The sequence below is a fragment of the Enhydra lutris genome, unplaced genomic scaffold (assembly GCF_002288905.1).
Source record: "Enhydra lutris kenyoni isolate GAN:26980312 unplaced genomic scaffold, ASM228890v2 scaffoldscaffold50, whole genome shotgun sequence".
Classification (NCBI taxonomy): Eukaryota; Metazoa; Chordata; class Mammalia; order Carnivora; family Mustelidae; genus Enhydra; species Enhydra lutris.
This window is the reverse complement of record NW_019154134.1, coordinates 5,632,162-5,652,440: the sequence shown is the minus strand read 5'-3', so window position 1 is coordinate 5,652,440 and position 20,279 is coordinate 5,632,162. Positions and strand designations below refer to the sequence as shown.

The following is a 20,279-nucleotide window of genomic DNA, read 5'->3' as shown; positions in this document are numbered from 1 at the left end:
TAAGGATATTGGGATCCATTTTAAACATTAAGGTTGAATGGAGGTGGCTCCATCTCCTGGAAAATATATTGTCCTTCAATGTAATGAAATCACGTGGTGGATATCTATCCCGGAGGGAAAGCTGGGAAGCCTCCCACTGTTCCTGGTCTCTCCTTGACCTTGTGCATGGCCATTCCTGCTCCCACTTGAGCTGCCAAATAATACCTGCTTTTGTTGCCTTCTCTTTACCTGTGAAACTGAGGTAGACCTTCCCATTCCTGGTGGTAGGGGTTGGATGGACTGCTATCTGGATGTGAATAAGAAGAGAGAGGCGTACTAATGAAGTAAAAAGTGGGAGGAAAATTAGGCAGTAAAATTGCGTTTCCTTGTTTTCCATCCTAAACCTCTTTCATGCTGTTTAAACTTCTGTCCTTCCTCAACTGCGCAAAAATTTGTAAAACAGAGGAGTTTGTTGGCTTTTTTTTTTAAATTCAGCTCTAATTAAATGAAAAGGATTTTACTTTGTCTTTTCCTGAGATACTTTTCTTAGATAAATCTCAAACAACCTACTCTAGTGGATGAAATTTATATGCAGGAGAACTTTTTCAAAGAGTTCAGCTGCTTCAAACTGACTCAAGAAATATAGTTAAAATAAGCTATTTTCCATAGCACGAAATTAATGCTAAAAAATGGAATGCGCTGTAGTTTTCTACGTGGCAGTCAAAATCTCAACTAGGTCAGAATTCCATTAATTAGAATGAAATTAGTTGATTTTATGTATTATCTGTTACTTTTCTCTCTACCTACAATTTATCATAGTTCAAAAAAATTGGCAATTAATAAGAAAAAAATTTAATGAAAGAATTCCAAGTTTGTACTATATCCTAGACTCTTTCACATACCATCTCTTTATCCTCAAAATCAGCCTATGAAGGAGGTATTTTGGAACTGGTGAAATTGAGAATGAACTGTTAAGTTATTTGCCAGGTTCACGCAGCTTGGAAGAAGCAGAGTGAAAACATAAAACCATGTGTGCCTGATTGAAAACAACCCAAGGAAGTATGGTTCTTAAAATGTCTTCTCATTGTTACAGGTCAAGCAGTGATAGAATAGTAAGCCGCATTTATGTCTTTGATTTGAATGTATTCCTTGATATTGCAGGATGTGAACATCCCTGATCTCATAAAGCAGCTTGATATCCTGGGTGATAATGGGGTAAGTAATGAATTGATTAAGGGCAGTAAATATATGAATTTGCCCAAAGAGAAGCAAGAAATACTTGCCAGGGCATCATGTGTAAAATAATAGCAAGTGAGAAGCCATGTTCACTTAAGGCGGTAGCTCTTTGAAGAGAATCAATCATTTATCAAACAAGTCATTGAGGGGTTGTAAGGCTCTCCGGAAGGCAGTGGCAGAAATGGGAACTGGTGAAGTGCTTTTCATGGGCTGGTTTCACATTTGAATGCCGACCACATCTGCAGTGATTAAAGCTAATTACCTTCTCACTGTTGCCTGGAGCCATCTAGCATGAAATTAATCAGTCATGCAGTTGCAAATGCTGCTAAATAGTAGGGTTGGTGGCAGCCCCATAAAAATGGACCAGGAAACTATAATCTCTTTTCTTTCTAAAAACACCTTCCAGGCAGGGTCAAGGCAAATTAATTCAGTGGGAGGACCATTCATTGAGATATTATAGGAATGATGCATATAGGTTGAAGGAGTTACCCATTTTTTACCTTGAAAAATCATCAAAGGAGAGAACAGAATCCATTAAATCAATCAAACCACTATGAAAAGATTACTTGTTATTTCATTTTGGTTTCTGCTTTTCTCATAACCCATTAGCTAAGTATGCACGCAGTGGAACACAAAATCAAATCAGTATTAGAGATATAAAAGAAATCACATTTAATGTCCTTTTACATGTTTTGAATGAACTTTTTGTTGAGAATTATTACTAAGTAGAATGTTATGTTCCATACATGCATATGTGGTAGTATCTATGGCAGGCAGTTAGGCAGTATGTTCGGATAGTGCAAATTATTATAACTATCCTCCGCCTCTTTCCTTTATTTCTCTCTCTCTTTTGGCAGAACTTAAGAAATGAAGAACAAGTGGCCATAATTCAGGCCAGCACTGTGCTGTCCCTGGCAGAAAAGGTAATACATCAAACTAACATTCAAATCATCTCAATGTCTGACTTCACACCTAAAGAGCAGGGTAGGGTTGAAGGATGGTCTCTTTGCACATGACTTTGTGTTACTGAATACCTAATAAGTATCCTTTTTTTTCAGGGTGATACAACCCCAATAGAATGGAAACACACACACAAAAATTCTACACACTGATCTGGGGTGGGTGGATAATTCTTGCTTTGTAGTCACTTTAAAAATGGAAAACTTTCTGGATTACCTTATCCAAACAATCCCTCCCAAACTGGGACAGCAGTAAGGAAGAGTTTTGTCAAGAGATGGTAAAATGGTGCCTGACTCTTGCTATGCGCTCTTCCCTGGCTTTGTACAGATCAGTTGTCCTCAACTGATTCTGTAATTCAGTGTTGGCTCATTGCACTCTCATTCAGAAAGCCCAACCTGGGGACTGGCAGAAGAGCAACACTGAGTGTGCTCTGGCCCCCTTGTGTCAAAACCTGGTAAATGGTAGGAAGAAAGACAAAGAGCCAAGTGGAGAAGCTTGATGATGGCTGTGTTCAGGATGCAGCAAGAATCAGCACATACCTGAGAGGCTTGTGTACCTGGTTGGATACAGTGACAACTGTATAAATTCCTTGAGATGCTTTCTTAATTCCTAAATGCGTAGAGTTTGTTATAAATTAAATGAAACCATAAACAAGCTGATCTGCCTTCTCTAGTCTGAAGTGAGGGAATACTCCAGGTCAAATGACCTATTGACATACCATGACATAAAGGGAAAAAAATGTAGGGAGAGGCAAGGACTGCTATAAAATAAAAAGTGACTTAAGAAATATTGAAAAGATCCTTTTTTGGATCCCGATTCAAGGACACTAAGTGCGGAGAAAAGAACATTTTGCTGACAGCTGGGGAGATTTTAATAGGACCAGGAATGAGATAACAAAAGGAGGTCATGTTCATTTTGCAAGGTTTAAAAATGGTCTTTGAATTAAGGATTTTTTTTTAAAAGACCTTATCTGTTAGGGATATATACTGAGGTATTTACCTGTGAAATGATATCTGGAATTTGCTTTGTAAAAAACTTACTTCCTTTATGATTTAATTACAGGCCTATCACTTTCCCTCTCCACAAAAAATTAATAGCACCACATTATCTCTAACTTAAGGTCTAGAATCCAGAACTTGCCATGAGGACCTCGAGGATCTGGCCCTTAGCTGCTTCTCCAGGATTCCACTTGTTTCTTTGGTTCATAGCTAAGGTCCAGCCATATACAAATCCTTCTGGGACCCCAATCTTCTCTCTCTGTCTCTCTCCATCTCTATCACTGTTTCCATCCCTTGGCTCTTTACACTGTTCTCTTTGCTTAGAAGATATTCCCATCTTCCTTTTCTACCTTGGTCTGGCTAAATCTGAACCATTAGACATCCCCAACATAGGGAAGCCTTCTTATTCACCCAAGCCCAGTTAGGGGCTTTTTTCTCTGTTTCCACAGTGAACTACGCATCTGCTACTATGACTTTTAACAACTATAACGTGGCTGCTCATTTTCTGCTGTTGTTATATGCCCCCCAACCACATACTACTAGACTTTAAGCTCCATGAGGGCAAATATGATATCCATATTTGTTTGCCTAGCTTTTCGCAACAGTTGAGCACATCTAAGAGGTGGTCAACAAATGTTTACTGAAGCAGTGAACAAGTGACTATGAATGTCCACAGGACAGTGTTCCAGTGACATCCAGTTGGATGAAGAAAACACAGTCTGTATTCCCAGGTCTGCTACATTTACTTAGCAGCGAAAGCCAGAGTGTCTCATTCAGTTGGACTCCTAAAGGACCAGAATTCTTTATTGCTAGAAAAGTCTCCTTAGTTTGGGAATGCCAAGAAAATTTGCCTTTCTGTAAAAGGCAAGGATTCGGACATGAAGGAAATGAGAGGTAAATGGAAAAGAAAATATAAATAGGAAAAAGAAAAGGGAAATGGGTCTCCGTGCCTCACATTTACTTAAATTATTGGAAGAAGTCTTCCATTCCCTGCCCTTTGTGATGGGTGGTGCAACTTGAACTTGACCATAATTAACACTTGCATAGGGCTTCTTTTGCAGTTGGCACTGTTCTAATTGCCAAAGTCTTGGTATGACTGTTCTATGCGAGGAATTTCATATGTAAGAAATCCAAAGCACAGAGAAGGTAGGTAGGTAACTGCCCCAGTCACGCAGCTAGAAAATGGTGGAATCAGGATTCATACTCAAACAGTCTGTTTGCAGAGTCCATGATCTTCTTTTTTTTTTTTTTTTAAGATTTTTTTTTTTTAATTTGTTAGAGAGAGAGAGACAGAGAGAGAGAGCATGAGCACAGGCAGACAGAGTGGTAGGCAGAGGCAGAGGGAGAAGCAGGCTCCCCACTGAGCAAGGAGCCCGATGTGGGACTCGATCCCAGGACGCTGGGATCATGACCTGAGCCAAAGGCAGCCGCTTAACCAACTGAGCCACCCAGGTGTCCCGAGTCCATGATCTTCTTAACCACTGCACCCAAATTCCCTTTAAGCATCTTATTGAAAGCAAGAGGTGCCCTATGTGGAGCCCATAGGACCTGCTCTTTTAGAGCTTTGGTGAATTAGTTCGTGCCTCCACTCACCTCCTTTGCAAGACAGGTATGAGGGGTTCAGTTGAACATGTATGGAGGGATGACAGTGTGCTTAGCACTGAAGATTTAAGTGGAAGAACTAGTGCTTCTATAGTCTGGGCAGTTACCTTCTGTGCAGATCTTCACAATTCACAAGTTTCAAAGTCACCTTCTACCTTTGGGAATCACAGATGAATATTTCTATCTCCCAGGAGTTCTTTTTTTTTTTTTTTTAAGATTTTATTTATTTATTTGACATACAGAGATCACGAGTAGGCAGACAGACAGTCAGAGAGAGAGGAGGAAGTAGGCTCCCTGCTGAGTAGAGAGCCCGATGTGGGGCTCGATCCCAGGACCCTGGGATGGTGACCTGAGCCGAAGGCAGAGGCTTTAACCCACTGAGCCACCCAGGCGCCCCTCCCAGGAGTTCTAAATGTGAATCTTGAAGTTTCTGATACTGCAACTTTCAATAGCATTCAGCTGCCTAGGAATATAATCTATATATAGATTATAATCAGAAATTATATATATAATCTCAGATATATAATATAATCAGAGATTGAACCTAGACAAATGTCCACCAAGTAAATCATCTTGTGACTTTATATTAAAAATAGTAAGAGCAGGGACGCCTGGGTGGCTCAATTGGTTGAGTGTATGATGCTTGATTTTGGCTCAGATCATGATCTCAGGGTCAGGGGATCGAGCCCCATGTCAGGAACCACACTCAGCAGGGAGTTGGCTTGAAATTCTCTCTCCCTCCCACTCTGTCCCTCCCCCTGCCTGTGCTTGCTCGCTGTCTCTCTCTCTCAGAAAAAAAAAGCAAGAGGGGCACCTGGGTGGCTCAGTCAGTTAAGCTGCTGCCTTCAGCTCAGGTAATGATCCCAGGGTCCTGGCATCGAGCCCTGAATCAAGGTCGCTGTTCAGCGGGGAGCCTGCTTCTCCCTCTCTTGCTCCCCATGCTTGTTCTCCCCCTATCTCTCTCCCTGTCAAATAAATAAATAAAATCTTTAAAAAAATAGTAAGAACAGTGACTATAGTAAGAACATGTTATGAACCAGGTACTACACAGATCTCATTGTTGTTTGCAGCTGTCCTATATTCATCCACTGTTTGCATTCTCCACATGAGGACATTGAGATGTGGGCTTCACGAACTTCTCCTGCATCACAAGTAATAAGGGCTTCGAGTCAACACACAATGTGTATCTAAAGCCCATGACCAAACTGCTTCAATTTACTTTACTCTTAAAAACACTGTTTACAAGAGAATTTGTTTCTCAATGACAAATGGGCAGCAAGTGAAAAGAAGCATTTTGATAAGTATTGATGGTATACAGTTGCATTATGAGGCTATTTACCCATGACTTTTGATGGAAATTTGCTTCAGGGGGAAGCCATGTGCATGTATAAGAACTCAGACTGTATCCCCTCCAGTCTCCCTGGGCATTTCTTCTTTCGCCTAAGAGGCTGTCAGACATGGTGTCACCTTGTGAATATCAAGGCCTTGGTATATAGAAAAAATGCTCAGTGTACCACATGATTTATCACAGATAAACTAAAAAAGAAATTTCTAATAGTAAGGCAAATTTCTAACAGTGTAGAAGTACAAAAATACATTGTAACCCCGAACTAGAATTTATTGGGTACCCAGTATATTCAATACACTGTGAATAGTGCCTTACATTAATTGTATCCTTTAATCCTCAAATTATTAACCTATTTTATAGGAAAGAAAGCTGAGGCTTAGAGAAATCAGACAACCTTTCAAGGCTGCACAGCCATGAAAAACTTGAATTGGGATTAGACCCAAGGTAGTATGCCTTCAGAACCCCCACAATTATAATGCCCAGCTGCCTCCCTGAGGGATAAGCTGATATTTAACTTAGGAGAGACCCATTATAATAATTTGTTCTATGAAACCAAATATTTGGTAAGCTCATGTCATGTTATTCAAGATCTAATTTTACTCAGGGTGCTAATCAGTGTTAACATCAGTGCCATTTACCAGGATGATATATTCTAAGTATTATGAAAGTTGGGTTTTTTTTTTATGTGATTTAAAATGTCTCTACTCGGGGTGCCTGGGTGGCTCAGTGGGTTAAAGCCTCTGCCTTCGGCTCAGGTCATGATCTCAGGATCCTGGGATCGAGCCCCGCATCGGGCTCTCTGCTTAGCAGGGAGCCTGCTTCCTCCTCTCTCTCCCTGCTTGCCTCTCTGCCTACTTGTGATCTCTGTCTGTCAAATAAATAAATAAAATCTTTAAAAAAAAAATAAAATGTCTCTACTCAACAAAAATGATTCTTCAACATTTAGCTGTTGGCAGCTTCATACACTGAAAAACTGCCATTTCTCCAATCTCACCTGGCCTTCTTTCTTTTATCATGTTTCCCCCAGCCATGGAGAATTGGATATCTCTTCTGCTTGAAACCGTCCCGTCATTTTTGCCTAATCATCTCTGACTCAGATTCACCAGACTCTGTTGCAGTTGTCACTTCCAAGAAAGCCTCCTATGGTATTCTCTAAGGAAGGCCAAAAAAAAAAAAAAAAAAAAAAAAATCATGTTGATCTTATTCACCATCAAAACCTTAGTATGTAATGCAGTGCCTGACACATGGTAGACATCCATGAATGCAACGAACGAACAAATGAATGAATGTATGACTACATTTCCTGACCTAAGACATAAAATGCACCAAGTTTTCACTTCAGTTCTCCTCTGCTTCTGAGATATAAGAATAAACAAAGCAACTCAGTAGACTGCACGATATACACCATATCAAGCAATCGTTTCAGACTTTTCTGTCTTGTTTACTCCTTAGTGGATCCAGCAAATTGAAGGAGCAGAGGCTGCCCTACACCAGAAAATGATGGAATTGGAAAGTGACATGGTGAGTACAAAGATGAGGTATCAGAAAAACAAAGAAAAATTGACAAGGCAAATGGAAGACAACTATTTTCTACCAGTTTTATCTGGCACTGAAAAGCAAGTTTGCAGCTTCCCAGTATTTTGTGTACAAACTATGGAACAGAAATCCTGGAAGTATCCCATAATTTCAAGTTATATTCTTCAAAAATACGTTGTATTTTTATAATATTTCTATAAACTAATACTGAAGAAAAATTCAATTAAGTGTCTTTTTTTCTTAGGCTAAATAGTTTTTCCACCATATAGAGTCATAGTAAAAATTACAGAAATGATGGGTGTAACTCTGATTTTAAAAATCTCCAAACCATCTCATGCCCATTAGGATGGCCACTATCAAAAAACAAGATAAATGTTGGTGGGCATGTGGAGAAATTGGAACCTGTGCATTGGTGGTAGGATTGTGAAATGGTGTGTGGCTGCTAAGGAAAATACTATGGTGGTTGCTGAAAAAATAAATAGAATTACCATCCAATCCAGCAATTCCATGTTTGGGTATATGCCCAAATTTATTGAAGATAGAGTCTCAAAAAGTACAGCCATGTTCAAAGCAGCATTATTCACAATAGCTTAAACATGGAAGCAGCCTAAGTGTCTATCAGCAGATGAATGGATAGCAAAATGTGGTCTATTTATACAGTGAATATTATTCAAGCTTTAAAAAGGAAGGAAATTGTATGATATAACATGGATGAACCTCAGGGGCATAATACTAAGTGAAATAAGCCAGTCAGAAAAAGACAAACACTGGATGATTCCACTTACGTCAGTATTCAGAGTAGTAAACTCCTAGAAAGTAGGGACAATGGCTGTCGGGCTAAAAGGAAGAGAACTTGGGGTGTTGTTATTGTTTAATGGGTATAGTTTCAGTTTTGCAAAATGAAATGCATTTTGGAGATTAGCTCCTTAACCATGTAAATATCCTTAACACTACTGAACTGTACACTTAAAAATGGTTAAGAGCATAAAATTTATGTTGTGTGTCTTTTACTACAATTAAAATTTTTTTAAGTTCCCAAGCACAAGAATTATTGATTATAACTTACAGGAATACATTAGAATTTTATAACTGTAGTGTCATTAGTGTTATTACACTAAAAACCAGGTAGTGGTTCCTATCAGATTAGGGAATCCTGTAATAAGGTCGACTTATATTTATATAGTATGTGACAACTTACACATCTTTTGCTATCTTTTATATGGACTTTCTATTTTGCCAAAAGGTTAGACTCTAAAGTCAAAGCATGTGACATGAACTGTAAATCCTTAAAAACACAAAAACAACAACAACCCAAGAACCTTGAAAACTCTTCAGATATACAAATTATTAATTACCCAGTCAGCCTGTACTGGGCAGTGTTCTAGGCTCTGGAGCTCAGAGGTAATCAGAAAATCACCAGCACAACTGCCGCATGCAGTCAGTCTCTCCAAAGTGGATTCAGTCAAGTTTTCCTCCAGTGTTGGAAGATGTCCTTATTCCTTCAGTTAAGCACACAAAGAAATAATTGACTGTACTTTGTGGCTACATCATACACAAAGATTTATTTTTAAATGCTAATGGCAAGATGCTAGCAATGTGAGAGCATGCATGTGGAAACTGAGGACAAGCAGGGGAACTTTAGGTTGAAGTCCGAGTTTTGTGGCAGGAGCAGAAGCTCTCTCTTAAGTTATTCTCTAAATCATTATCAATCTTTGTGCTTGCTAATTGTACACAAATAATTTTGAATAATTTTTATTATGTTTTATTATGCCACTGTGCATATTACATTCCTAAACATTCTTACAAAAATAGACCCTGCCAATATATTGGCACAGATACACTTACTAGTTACTAACTTACCTTGTGAAAATCAGATCTGTCCTTAACCATGTACTCTCTTGGACTGGCATAAAAATCCTTTAAAACATTCCATGTGGATTGGTCATTCTGTCTTTTATACTTCTTTCCACTGATTTTCACATTCCCTGTGTGAGGCTATGAAAACTGAACTATTTCCCATTTCCCTAACAGACAATATCTTTGACCCTGCAAATGCTAATGACTTGACTTATGTTGAAATTTGAGGAAAAATTAATCAGTACAATTTATATTAATCAGTACAATTTATCACTTCCTAGTAAACTCAATTGACTCTTTCTATTTCTCATTATGGCCCCCTTTTTATAGGAACAGTTCTGCAAAATAAAAGGCTATCTAGAGGAAGAACTAGACTACAGAAAACAAGCTCTTGACCAAGCATATATGGTAGGTACAGCAAGCACTAAAGACACCCAGCGTGTTCACAGTTCTCTACTGTGGATTAAAGCATCCTGATTCACTTGTCACACCAAGTGCTTGGATAGACCATGACGTGAAGCTCATTCATTCACTGGCTTCCAGTTCCGGTTTTAGAACAAATACTTCCCTATCTCTTTCCTATTATAATAATCTTAAAAAACTTAATAAGTATTTAATTATGCTTCATTTAAAAAAAATTAAGTGTATGTTATTATAAAATGCTTTAATGAAGGACAGATTGGGTGGTACTGTGGATTAAAGAGAAATTTTATTAAATCCAATTGTTTGGGAGCCTAATGTAGTGATAGAATGATAGAGTCTTTAATGTCTGCTATATACATTTTTACTTCACGTTTCTCCCAACAAGTCTGCGAAGTATGGGTAATCTGATTATTCCTATATTACATAGGAGAGAATGAAGGCTTGGAGAGTGAAAGAACTTTGCCTGACAAAGCAAGCGGGTAATGCTGGTGTGGCCTTCACTACCATAATCCAAACACAGTATGGAAGGCTCTTTGGTGAATGGGCTGTGCCTTTTTCTCTCCTACTGAACGTTGTGCTGACTGAGGAGCACATTTGCTTCATTCCCCATACCAAATTCGTAATCCGTAATTGCTAATATTGAACTACAGCTTGTGTGTCTTCTAAGCCCCCACCCCACCATTAATTCACAGTTATGACTCAGGAGAAAAAGACCAAACTTAAAAGAGGAACATTTCAAGGAGTTGCTAGTAGAGGTTTTTATAATGCTTTCCTGGAAGCAGCCTGAGTCACTTTGGGGATAAGAGTGAAGCACTTAGCCCCTGCTTGTAACAAAGATGAATTAGTCTTCTCTTCCAAAATGAGTAAGAGATTCTGAGCACCACTTGATGGGGAAAGGAGAAAATGAGAGTTGATCCCTGGAAAATGAAAAAGGAAGCACTTTCCCCCTCCCTTCCTACCCTTTTATCCGTGCCTCCTCCACCTGTACATGATAGGGTTCCGTTGTGTGTTTGTGTGTCCCGTGACTGAGTACTCATTCAGACAACCACATTTAATGTTAAAAAGATGAGATCTGCTTAGTCCAGCACAAGAGCTAGGAAAACACCCCTTACCGAGGCATGACTATCCACCTCTGTCAAAGTCACGGGGTAAGACTGTAGGTCTGTGCTCCTATATCTGAGGCATGTTAAAAAAATAACCAGGATATAAGGAGCAATAAACACTTCACCTAAAACAGAGAATACTCAAGGAAGCATTTTATAGCTAAAGCAGCTGTATATCTCAGAGTATTAAGAAAAAAAGACCAATTTTGAAGACTCTAGGCCATTTTTAGATCATATTTCTCAATTTGTATTTTAAGATGTGGAGACTATACAGCCATCTTCAGTTTCATAGATGTGTTGTGTGGTAGAGAGGTGGCCTTTTATGCATGAAATGTATCTCCAGTTTCAAGTATTCCAACTTAGGCCACTTTTCAATGCTTATTTCTAAAAGTACAGCACCATGATAGATGTCTAAATATCTGAAGGACTGTCAAATGAAAGGGAACAAACTTATTCTCAGCTACACTTGGGAACAAAAGGATAGACAGTTCTCTTAGTATAGTAAGAACTTCCTCTAAATGAAATGGACAGGATCCCAGGAAAAAGAACAAATTCCCCATCAGAGAAGTTCACGTATTGTTAACTAGATGGCTTTTAGGGAATCCTACAAAGGGGATTAGCAAAATGGTAGTCAGGCTGGACAAGCTCCGAAGTTTATCATATTGCTATGATCCTGTATGACTACGACAATGTGTGACTCCCCCACCACCATATACACAAGCGTCTCCGTTCACCTGACACACATCAATGTAAGTTCCAAAGTTAGACTTTTCTAATTCTGTTTGCCAGAGAATCCAGGAGCTAGAAGCTACTTTGTACAATGCTCTGCAGCAAGAAACTGTTATCAAGTTTGGTGAATTGTTAAGTGAAAAACAGCAAGAGGAGCTGAGGACAGCAGTAGAAAAGTTACGGCGGCAGATGCTGAGGAAGAGCAGAGAGTATGACTGTCAGATTCTTCAGGAGAGAATGGAGCTCTTACAGCAAGCCCATCAGGTGAGGACTGAGTGACTGCATCTGTGTAGGGTTGGTACTAAGCAAATGGGACTTAGTACTAAGCACATGGTACTGAGTATGGGTGTGGAGAAGCCCAGGAGCTATAAACTATTTTCAGAGAGGCAAATAACTATTGTTTTCCACCTAGGCTCAGAGAGAGGAAGATAGTTTTGTAAAGATTCAGTCTCAAGGAAATTGGCATTTTGGAAGCATTGCATACTGCTGCTATTTTGGGAACTATTTTGTCATGAAATACACTTTCAGTATCCTGGAGCCTGATTAGCTCCCTTATGCAGGGAAGCAAGAGTCTCCTCAGGACAGAACTAATGCAACGTCCTATTACTCATCCCAGTCCAGATCCTAGCCTGATCCAATTATCTGAATAGGGTAAAAGAGAACAAGGGCCCTTTCCTTTATTCCCAGAACAAATAGCAACACCAACAATGTCTGGAAACTGCTGCTTACTTACTGGCTTTTGCTATGTCAGGAACTAAACTTGCATCCTTGTATTTAATCTTAACAGTAGCCCACTAAGGTAAGTATTCTTATGATCCCAATTGAAGAGATAATGATAGTGATGATAAGAGAGCTTAATTTTGCCCAAGATGACCCAGATAGCAAGCTCCAGAGCCAGCATGACCCTTCAGGTGGGCATGACTCAAGACCTATGCATCTGACCACTGCACTACACTGTCATACACAACCTGAATTATCTCTGATTTATGGGACTCATCGAGACCAGCAAGGCTCAAGAACACTCAATTTATAGCCAAAATTCTTAATTCCAACTCTCAGTTCATGTCTTAGCTTGACAGATGAGGACTAGGGCCCTGGTCAAAAAGCAGATTCCAAAAGAATCCCAAAATTGACAGTGGCAGGCTGTCATGTTGGGTACTCAGAAGCTGAGACAAGGAACTGGTACAAAATCCAGATGGACTATGGAAGAAGTAAGAATCGTGTGGTCTTCAAAGTTCAAGGTGAGTGGGCAAAGAGCAGGTTATTTTATGACACCAGTAAGAACAGTTTATGGGGAACATGACACTTAACATACCTACTATGTAGCCAGGGGTTCTGTGAATCTTTATAGTCAGACAGACTATCCAAGGTAACAGGGGAACTCAGCAGCCATTTGTCCTGGAGATGGTCAGCGCATGCACGATTGTTTCATTGGCCCTTCAGATTCCATCGTAAACTTTTTTGATTTTTTTGACCCTGGAAAGAGTTTTCAAATCCTTTAATAATAGACTCCCTGGCATCATTCATTGGGGAATGAAAATGTCTTCTGCATAAATTTCTTGGGCTACAATAGCATTTAATTAATTTCAACAAATCAGGAGTTGTGCCGTGGAGCCACAGCAGTGTTTATTTTTAAAATGTACAAATTATTATCTGAATTTGTTTATGATTAAAAGCTTATCATCTCTTTTGAGTCTTTAACCAGCTAAGGTGATTCACTCCTGAAAGACATGGTTTTGTTTGCTTTAAGTTCTCAGTCTGAACGGTTAGGTATGTTATATTTCTTTTTTTTTTTTAAGATTTTATTTATTTATTTGACAGACAGAGATCACAAGTAGGCAGAGAGGCAGACAGAGAGAGAGGTGGAAGCAGGCTCCCTGCAGAGCAGAGAGCCCGATGTGGGGCTCGATCCCAGGACCCTGGGATCATGACCTGAGCCAAAGGCAGAGGCTTTAAACCCACTGAGCCACCCAGGTGCCCAGATATGTTATATTTCTGAGCCCCACAGATTCCCATTGAAATTCTCTATCTCTCAAGCAAATGTTCACTAGAAAATGCCTTTTCTAGTTATTATTTCTTACTCTTTGCCATTGTAATCAGTAGTTTTGAGAGAATTATTCCAGAAGTTCTTGGCCAGAATTTGTCATACATCAGTGTATGATCCAGTTAAATCCTAGAGCATATTCCTAACTATTCATTAGACATTTCTCTTTGAATGTTTCACACATGAAACAGAGCTAAATATTCATTCTTATCCTTACTGCTCCCTTCTTTCCCCATCTGCCTGCCTTGTCAGTAGAATTATCATTTCCTGAAGCACTCGGGCTGGAAACCCTGGAGTCTTCTTTGTCCTTTATCTCTAATAGTTAATATAGCACTGCATCCATCTAGCATTTCTCCTGAAATGTTTTTTTTAAATATTTTATTTATTTATTTGACAGAGAGAGAGAGAGATCACAAGTAGGGAGAGAGGCAGGCAGATAGAGAGTGGGAAGCAGGATCCCTGCCGAGCAGAGAGCCTGATGCGGGGCTCTATCTCAGGACCCCGAGATCATGACCTGAGCCGAAGGCAGAGGCTTAACCCACTGAGCCACCCAGGCGCCCCTCTCCTGAAGTGTTTTTGAAGGTGTTGCATTTTGTACATACTTTTAACCCCAGGCATATAAAGGACCTTTCAATACTGCAGCAGGCCCAGCTTCAGCCAAATGTCCTCTGATGTAACCCGATTCCATCATCTATGCATTTGTTCAGTCAGATGTTTAAATGCACTTCCTAGACTTTGAACACCATGCCAGACATAGAGAATTTGTATGGACCCTGCCTTTACAAAGCTGAGGACCTACTGATGGAGTCACAGGAAACTAATTCAAAGAAAAATAACTATAATTGATGTCTCTTGACGAGGGGCATAAAAAACCATATGCAGTGTGCCTTGGGGACCCAGTTGTGGGGGAGACTTTCAGCTCTCCTCTCCTTAGTTCATTATGCATATCACTGCAGATTCTTTCACCTTTTCTGATGGTACATTCTTTCTCAGAAGCCTCCATGATCCCAGTTTCCAGTTGAATCTGGTCCTATGCAGATCTCTCCATGTCCTTCATTAGCTGGCTTACCCCTTCCCTGAAAACCTGATCTGAGATAATCTGCAGAGTGTACCTTCCTCTCTACTCATGCAGACCTCTTCCCGGTACTACTTGGGCCATGACTCCCACCTCCAAGCCTTTGTTTGCCTGATCACTCCTAAAATGCCCTTCCATGTCTGCTTCATTTATCTAAATGTTCTCATTTTTTCCAGTCCCAGTTTAAGATCTATTTCCCTTAGGATGTTCTCCCTGATAAAAATGGACTGCATACTTCTAAAAAAAAAAAAAATCTATCCTGCGTACCCTGTTACACACTCTTTCACAACCATATTGAGGGCCTGCTTGTGCCAGAGACTAGGAATGTGACGGTGGACAAAGACATAAAGGTCACCGTTCTCATCTATCTATCCTATAGATGAAGGGAGTTAAAGCAACAACACAAAAAACAATGACCAAGGCAATTTAGAGAGTGTCCGTGAGTGCTGTGGAGAAAAAATTGGGGAGTAGAGGATTTGCCACTTTAGATTGGCTAGTCAGACCAGGCCTTTCTAAAGATGTCTAAAATCCAGGGACCAGCCACACAAAGATCTTGGCAAAGTGTCCCTGAAGATAGGGACAACAGAGTCTAAGTCTTTATTGTGGGAACATTTGGAATATTTGAGGAACAGAGAGAAGGCCATAAAAATGGAGCAGAGAGAGCCAAGAGGGTGGTCATGAGGTGAAGTTGGAGTGGTAAGACAAGGCTAAATCATGTTGGACCTTAAAAGAGTTGCGTTTATATTCTGAGTGTAGTTTAGCTACATCTCCCTTATTCTTATTCCTCTTCCTCTCCCCCTAAACTCAAGGACTACCCTGATGATTTCACATGTCAGGAATACACACAGCTGCTGTAGATGGATGTACTAAATTAGAAACAGGAAGGGCTGGCAGTAAGCTGTCACACCAGTGCTGATGCCAATAACAGTGATTTGGTGGACTTATTAGCAACACAGATAAGACAGGTAGAAAAGGGATCTGATTTGGACCTGACAGGGATCCCTCTTGGATTAGATGGCAAGCGGATGGGAAGGAAAAGGAAATAGAGCATGCAACACACATTAACAGAAATAGCTCATGTCATCAACATGTAGAGACAGCTGCTTTGTACTCAACAGTGTCCTGGTTACTAGAGATTGGTGATGAAGTTAAACATGGTTTTGCCATCATTTATCTTTTCTACTTGAGCTGGTTTTCCTTGTGTTTCAAACTTCGTCTCCCCATCTGATTGGAATGGTTCTTTGAGATCAAGAACTCACTGGTGTCTGGACTCTCCATTACATCTAGCAAAGTCTTGTCCTATGGAGGAAGTTGCCCAACAAGCATACATTTGATGGCTGAAGGGACACTGCAGTAATCTCACAGGCCCATGATTTTATTGATAGAATACTGCCTCCACATCCAGTAGACATATCAAGGAATTATATGCAAACTCAAGGTGGAAATGGCTAGCAAATGTATTGTTTTATTGAGTAGCTTTGGTGCCTGGAAATACACACAAGCACACACATCACTCCCATGTAGCCACACCATTAGCTTCCAGGACCCTTCCTTTACCCAGCATTCATTTATCCTCTAATTTCAAGGTCAGCCTTGATAGTCTCTCTGACCGAAATTTCTCATCCACTCCTGCATGCACCTTAACCCCTTCCCTTTAAACCAGACTCCTCAGTCTCTTCAGTCCCTGCATTTGGTCAGATAACTATGGTAGGGGGCTGTCCTATGTATCATCCTGGGCTCTGCCCTTCATCCCAGATGTGATTAGTGACCACATGTGATTCAAAACTGTCCAGTCAGACAGTGATGATGGTCGCACCACTTTGTGAAATTCTAAAACCACTGAATCGTATACTTCAGATTAAATTAACTAACTTTAAAAAATGTCCAGACATTGCCAAATGTGCCCTGAGTGGCAGAGTCATCCTCAATTGAGAACCACTGTTTCAGAGAAAAGAGAGATAGGATTTCCAAGTTCCAGTATTCTTTGTTCTAGCTTTCCCTTTTTCTCCCCACATTGCATTATAAAAACCTCTCTTTCTATATTATCACTGCATTTAGTTTCCACTGTTTTCTTCTCAGACTCCAATTCCCCATTTTTTGGATTATTCCCAAAAGAGGCATTAAAATAACAAGCCGACACTGTATACCCATGTGCTGTAAATCTAAAAGGCCTTTTGGATTGCCAGATCGAAATTGGAAGACTATTTTTCACTCGCAAATAATTGTCTATGTAATCTGTGCTATTTAAATCACTAGAATTTTATCATGTAGTTGACAGGTAAGTTCACAGACAGTTCCGGAACTAACATTTTTGTCTTTAGGATTACTTGTGCTATTTTTACTATGTTTAGTTTTCCCCTAATTTAATCACTTCCCTCCTTGGAATTTTTAGTGAAGTATAATCTCTACTTGGTTTTATGAGAATTGGCAAATCCTGTTTTGTAATAAAATTCCACCCTCAAGCAGAGTTGAAATAAGGTTGGAAAGAAAGGGTAGCAAAAAACAATGGGATTGTTTGCATTTGTGTGTTCACCTTCAGCCATTTTTAACTGTGGTAATAAACAACCAAAAATCCCAATCCAAATGACCATGACAAAGTTGGTTTCTTGCTCACTAGTTCTGGGACATACTGCTATCTCTATGAGGAAGGGCCTTCCAACTCCTCACTCCTACACACATGCCACCTGCCAAACAGGTCTCATGGCCAAGCCCAAGAGCAGTGGGGTGTGAACTACCCGTCCCTCACAGGGATAGGGTCTGGAGGGATGCACGCAGTAGACAGGGGCAGCAAATTTTAAAAATATATGTATAATATTATAATTAACTTTTGCACCACAAGTGTGGGTGATTTTTGAAACATCCAAACTCCTGGATTTGTGATGTTTCCAGCTGTGAGTACCAATGTTAATGTTTTCATAGCAAGTTCTGTGTTTTAGGTTGGTGAACAGTCTTCTTGTTAACTTATCTTTTTAACTTAATGCCCACTAACTCTTTGGGTTTTTTTTTCTTTCTTCAGAGAATTCGTGACTTAGAAGATAAAACAGACATCCAGAAACGACAGATAAAGGACTTAGAAGAAAAGGTATATGTTCAATATGAATTTCAGTCTTTACGCTTTAGATCAGAAAATAATATGAGTTTCACTCATTGTGTTTCATTTCTTCTTAGTTACTGTGTGTCATGCCCAGGCAGGTGTAGTGACAGTCAGTATGACCCTCACTGCCAGGCAGGTGCCTGCAATGCAGCAAAGGTTCTGCCTTCAGCAACCTCGCCTGGACATGTTTGCCTTTTGTGTTGATTCCTGTTCTTTTCTACGCATGTTTTCTTTACTCAGTTTCCCCTTTCTTACCTTCATTTCCTTTCTAAAACTTCATTTTGAGTTTTATGACTACTTTGCTCTTTCTTTTAAAAATCATTTTTGGTACCGTTTTGGGGGAAAAAAAAACACCATTCTTGTTATTCTTCACAAAAAGCCCTTTCTTCCTGAGCTGCAGTGTCCCCTTGACAGTAAGTCCAGAAACTTAGGCTGACACATGGTAATTATGTCCTCATGTCACTTCCCCCAATGGCCGGAAAGAGTCCTCTAAGTCAACCAGCACTTTCAGGGGTAATGCATAGTAGTTCCTAAAGAGGGCATTTCAGAATGTGCATGGCCGGAGAAGGGAGAGGGTTCATAGGGGTGCCAAGCAAGCTGCAGTGAGGTAAACAGTCTCACACAACAAAGAATGCTCCCACCCATGATGCCTGGAGCACCAGTGCTAGGAACACAGCAAGGAGGACAGGAGGCTTTCTCTAGAGTTCCAGTCTGAATTCCTTATTGCAAAAGAATGCAGCTATTTTCTAGCATCTCCTGTGGGCACCCAAGAAGAAAACAGAAAACCATCTATAGGATTTTATTCATCAAGGTTGCTTCTGTAGTTCTCCCTAAATGTGAGGTCATAGGGAATCGGTAAGGGCCAGTAGCCAGACCATAAGCACCTGGATTCTTATGTAGGCTTTCCATAGCTGTTTGACCTTGGTATGTGACTTAGACTTGTGTCTAAGCCTTACCGATAAAATAAGGGATGATAAAGCTTGCCCTCACCTTTTCTCATGGGTTCCATGAAGAACTGTTGAAGTTACTTATGTGAAAATGACAAAACTCTGAAAGTGTTTGATTAAAAAGTATAATTTTATAAATTTCCAAACATAAAGTACACATCCTCTGCAAAATTTTAAATTTGAATGGTTCTCATTTCCAGAATGTGCTATTTAGCACTGTAAGACTGAATGAGGCAAAGGTAGAGTGTCGTGAAGTGAGTCTGACTTCCCAGGGTTTGGCAGGAAGACCCACAAGAGGCAGGGGTTGTTCCCAGCTTCCCTGCTTATCAGACCACATGCCTGATGTTCTTCATTTTCTACATTTTTGAAGCTCCTGATTTTAGTCATTTTCTGTGCTGACCGAAGGAGGAAGTCAGAATTAAAACCAGAAACTTTAGTTTGGTTCAGTCCCCATTCATCTAAGGAAAAACAAACTGCAAGTGGGGGGTGGGTTTTTAATATATCTATTAATATCACTCCCATAGGCATTTTCTTAATAAATTGCATGGAAATTTTAGGAGGCAAGAGATTAAGATTATGTTCCCTGTCAGAATTTCCTGAACATGTCGTGTCACATATCTGAACTTCTTAACCATTTATGGTAATGGGGTAATGTATATGATGGCAAACAAGGATTCTTCAGCTATCAAAGCAGTATATTCCACATATAATGGTAAATTAAGCTACTTCAAAACAATCTGGTTGGTTTCTGACTGGAGCTTTGAATGAGAGATGAGGTTTGTGACACACCTTCTATTCCCTTTGCCTCCATTCTCATACACACAAGCCTAGAGAAAATGCGAAAGATCACTTACCAGAAATACTCTCTTTCTTTTCCTTGGGATACTTGAACACCTCCTGAGGGGACCTGAGATATCCCGTCTTTGTCCCTAATTTCCATGGACGCAGTATACGTCACGTGATAACTACAGACAGCAGAACTGCCTCAGCTGTGCAGCTTTACCTCCTCCCGAGCACTCCCAGGGTCATCGGCTTCACTGACTCCCATGCAGAGTTACTCTGTGAGATGGGCACAGTAGATATAGGGATCCCCTTTTATGCAGACAATACAACAGCCCAGAGAGATAAACAACTTGCCTAGAACCATATAACCAGTCCATGGCAAATCAAGTCCAGAGGTTAGGGTGTCTGACTCTAGGTGCTACACTCGGCCCACCACACTGCCTGGACGAAGAATCTCATGGCCAATGAGGTGATGGGTATCTCCTGATGCCCTGAGAGGTAGCGCCGGTGTCTGACCTCCTCAGAGGAGTAGTGGAAGCCTCCCGTTCCCTACATCTTCTCCTGC

General features: G+C 40.2%; 1 protein-coding gene across 3 annotated transcripts in view; it reads left to right on the top strand.

Annotated features, from left to right (window-relative positions):
* Window positions 1–20,279, top strand: part of LOC111156938 (janus kinase and microtubule interacting protein 2) — a 69,965-nt gene that overhangs the window by 36,810 nt on the left and 12,876 nt on the right. For all 3 annotated transcript variants that reach the window (XM_022518098.1, XM_022518099.1, XM_022518097.1), the window contains 6 exons: window positions 1,141–1,194; window positions 2,073–2,138; window positions 7,576–7,644; window positions 9,847–9,924; window positions 11,832–12,035; window positions 17,907–17,972. In XM_022518098.1, coding sequence (XP_022373806.1) covers window positions 1,141–1,194; window positions 2,073–2,138; window positions 7,576–7,644; window positions 9,847–9,924; window positions 11,832–12,035; window positions 17,907–17,972 — 537 coding nt within the window. The remainder of the gene's footprint in view (window positions 1–1,140; window positions 1,195–2,072; window positions 2,139–7,575; window positions 7,645–9,846; window positions 9,925–11,831; window positions 12,036–17,906; window positions 17,973–20,279) is intronic.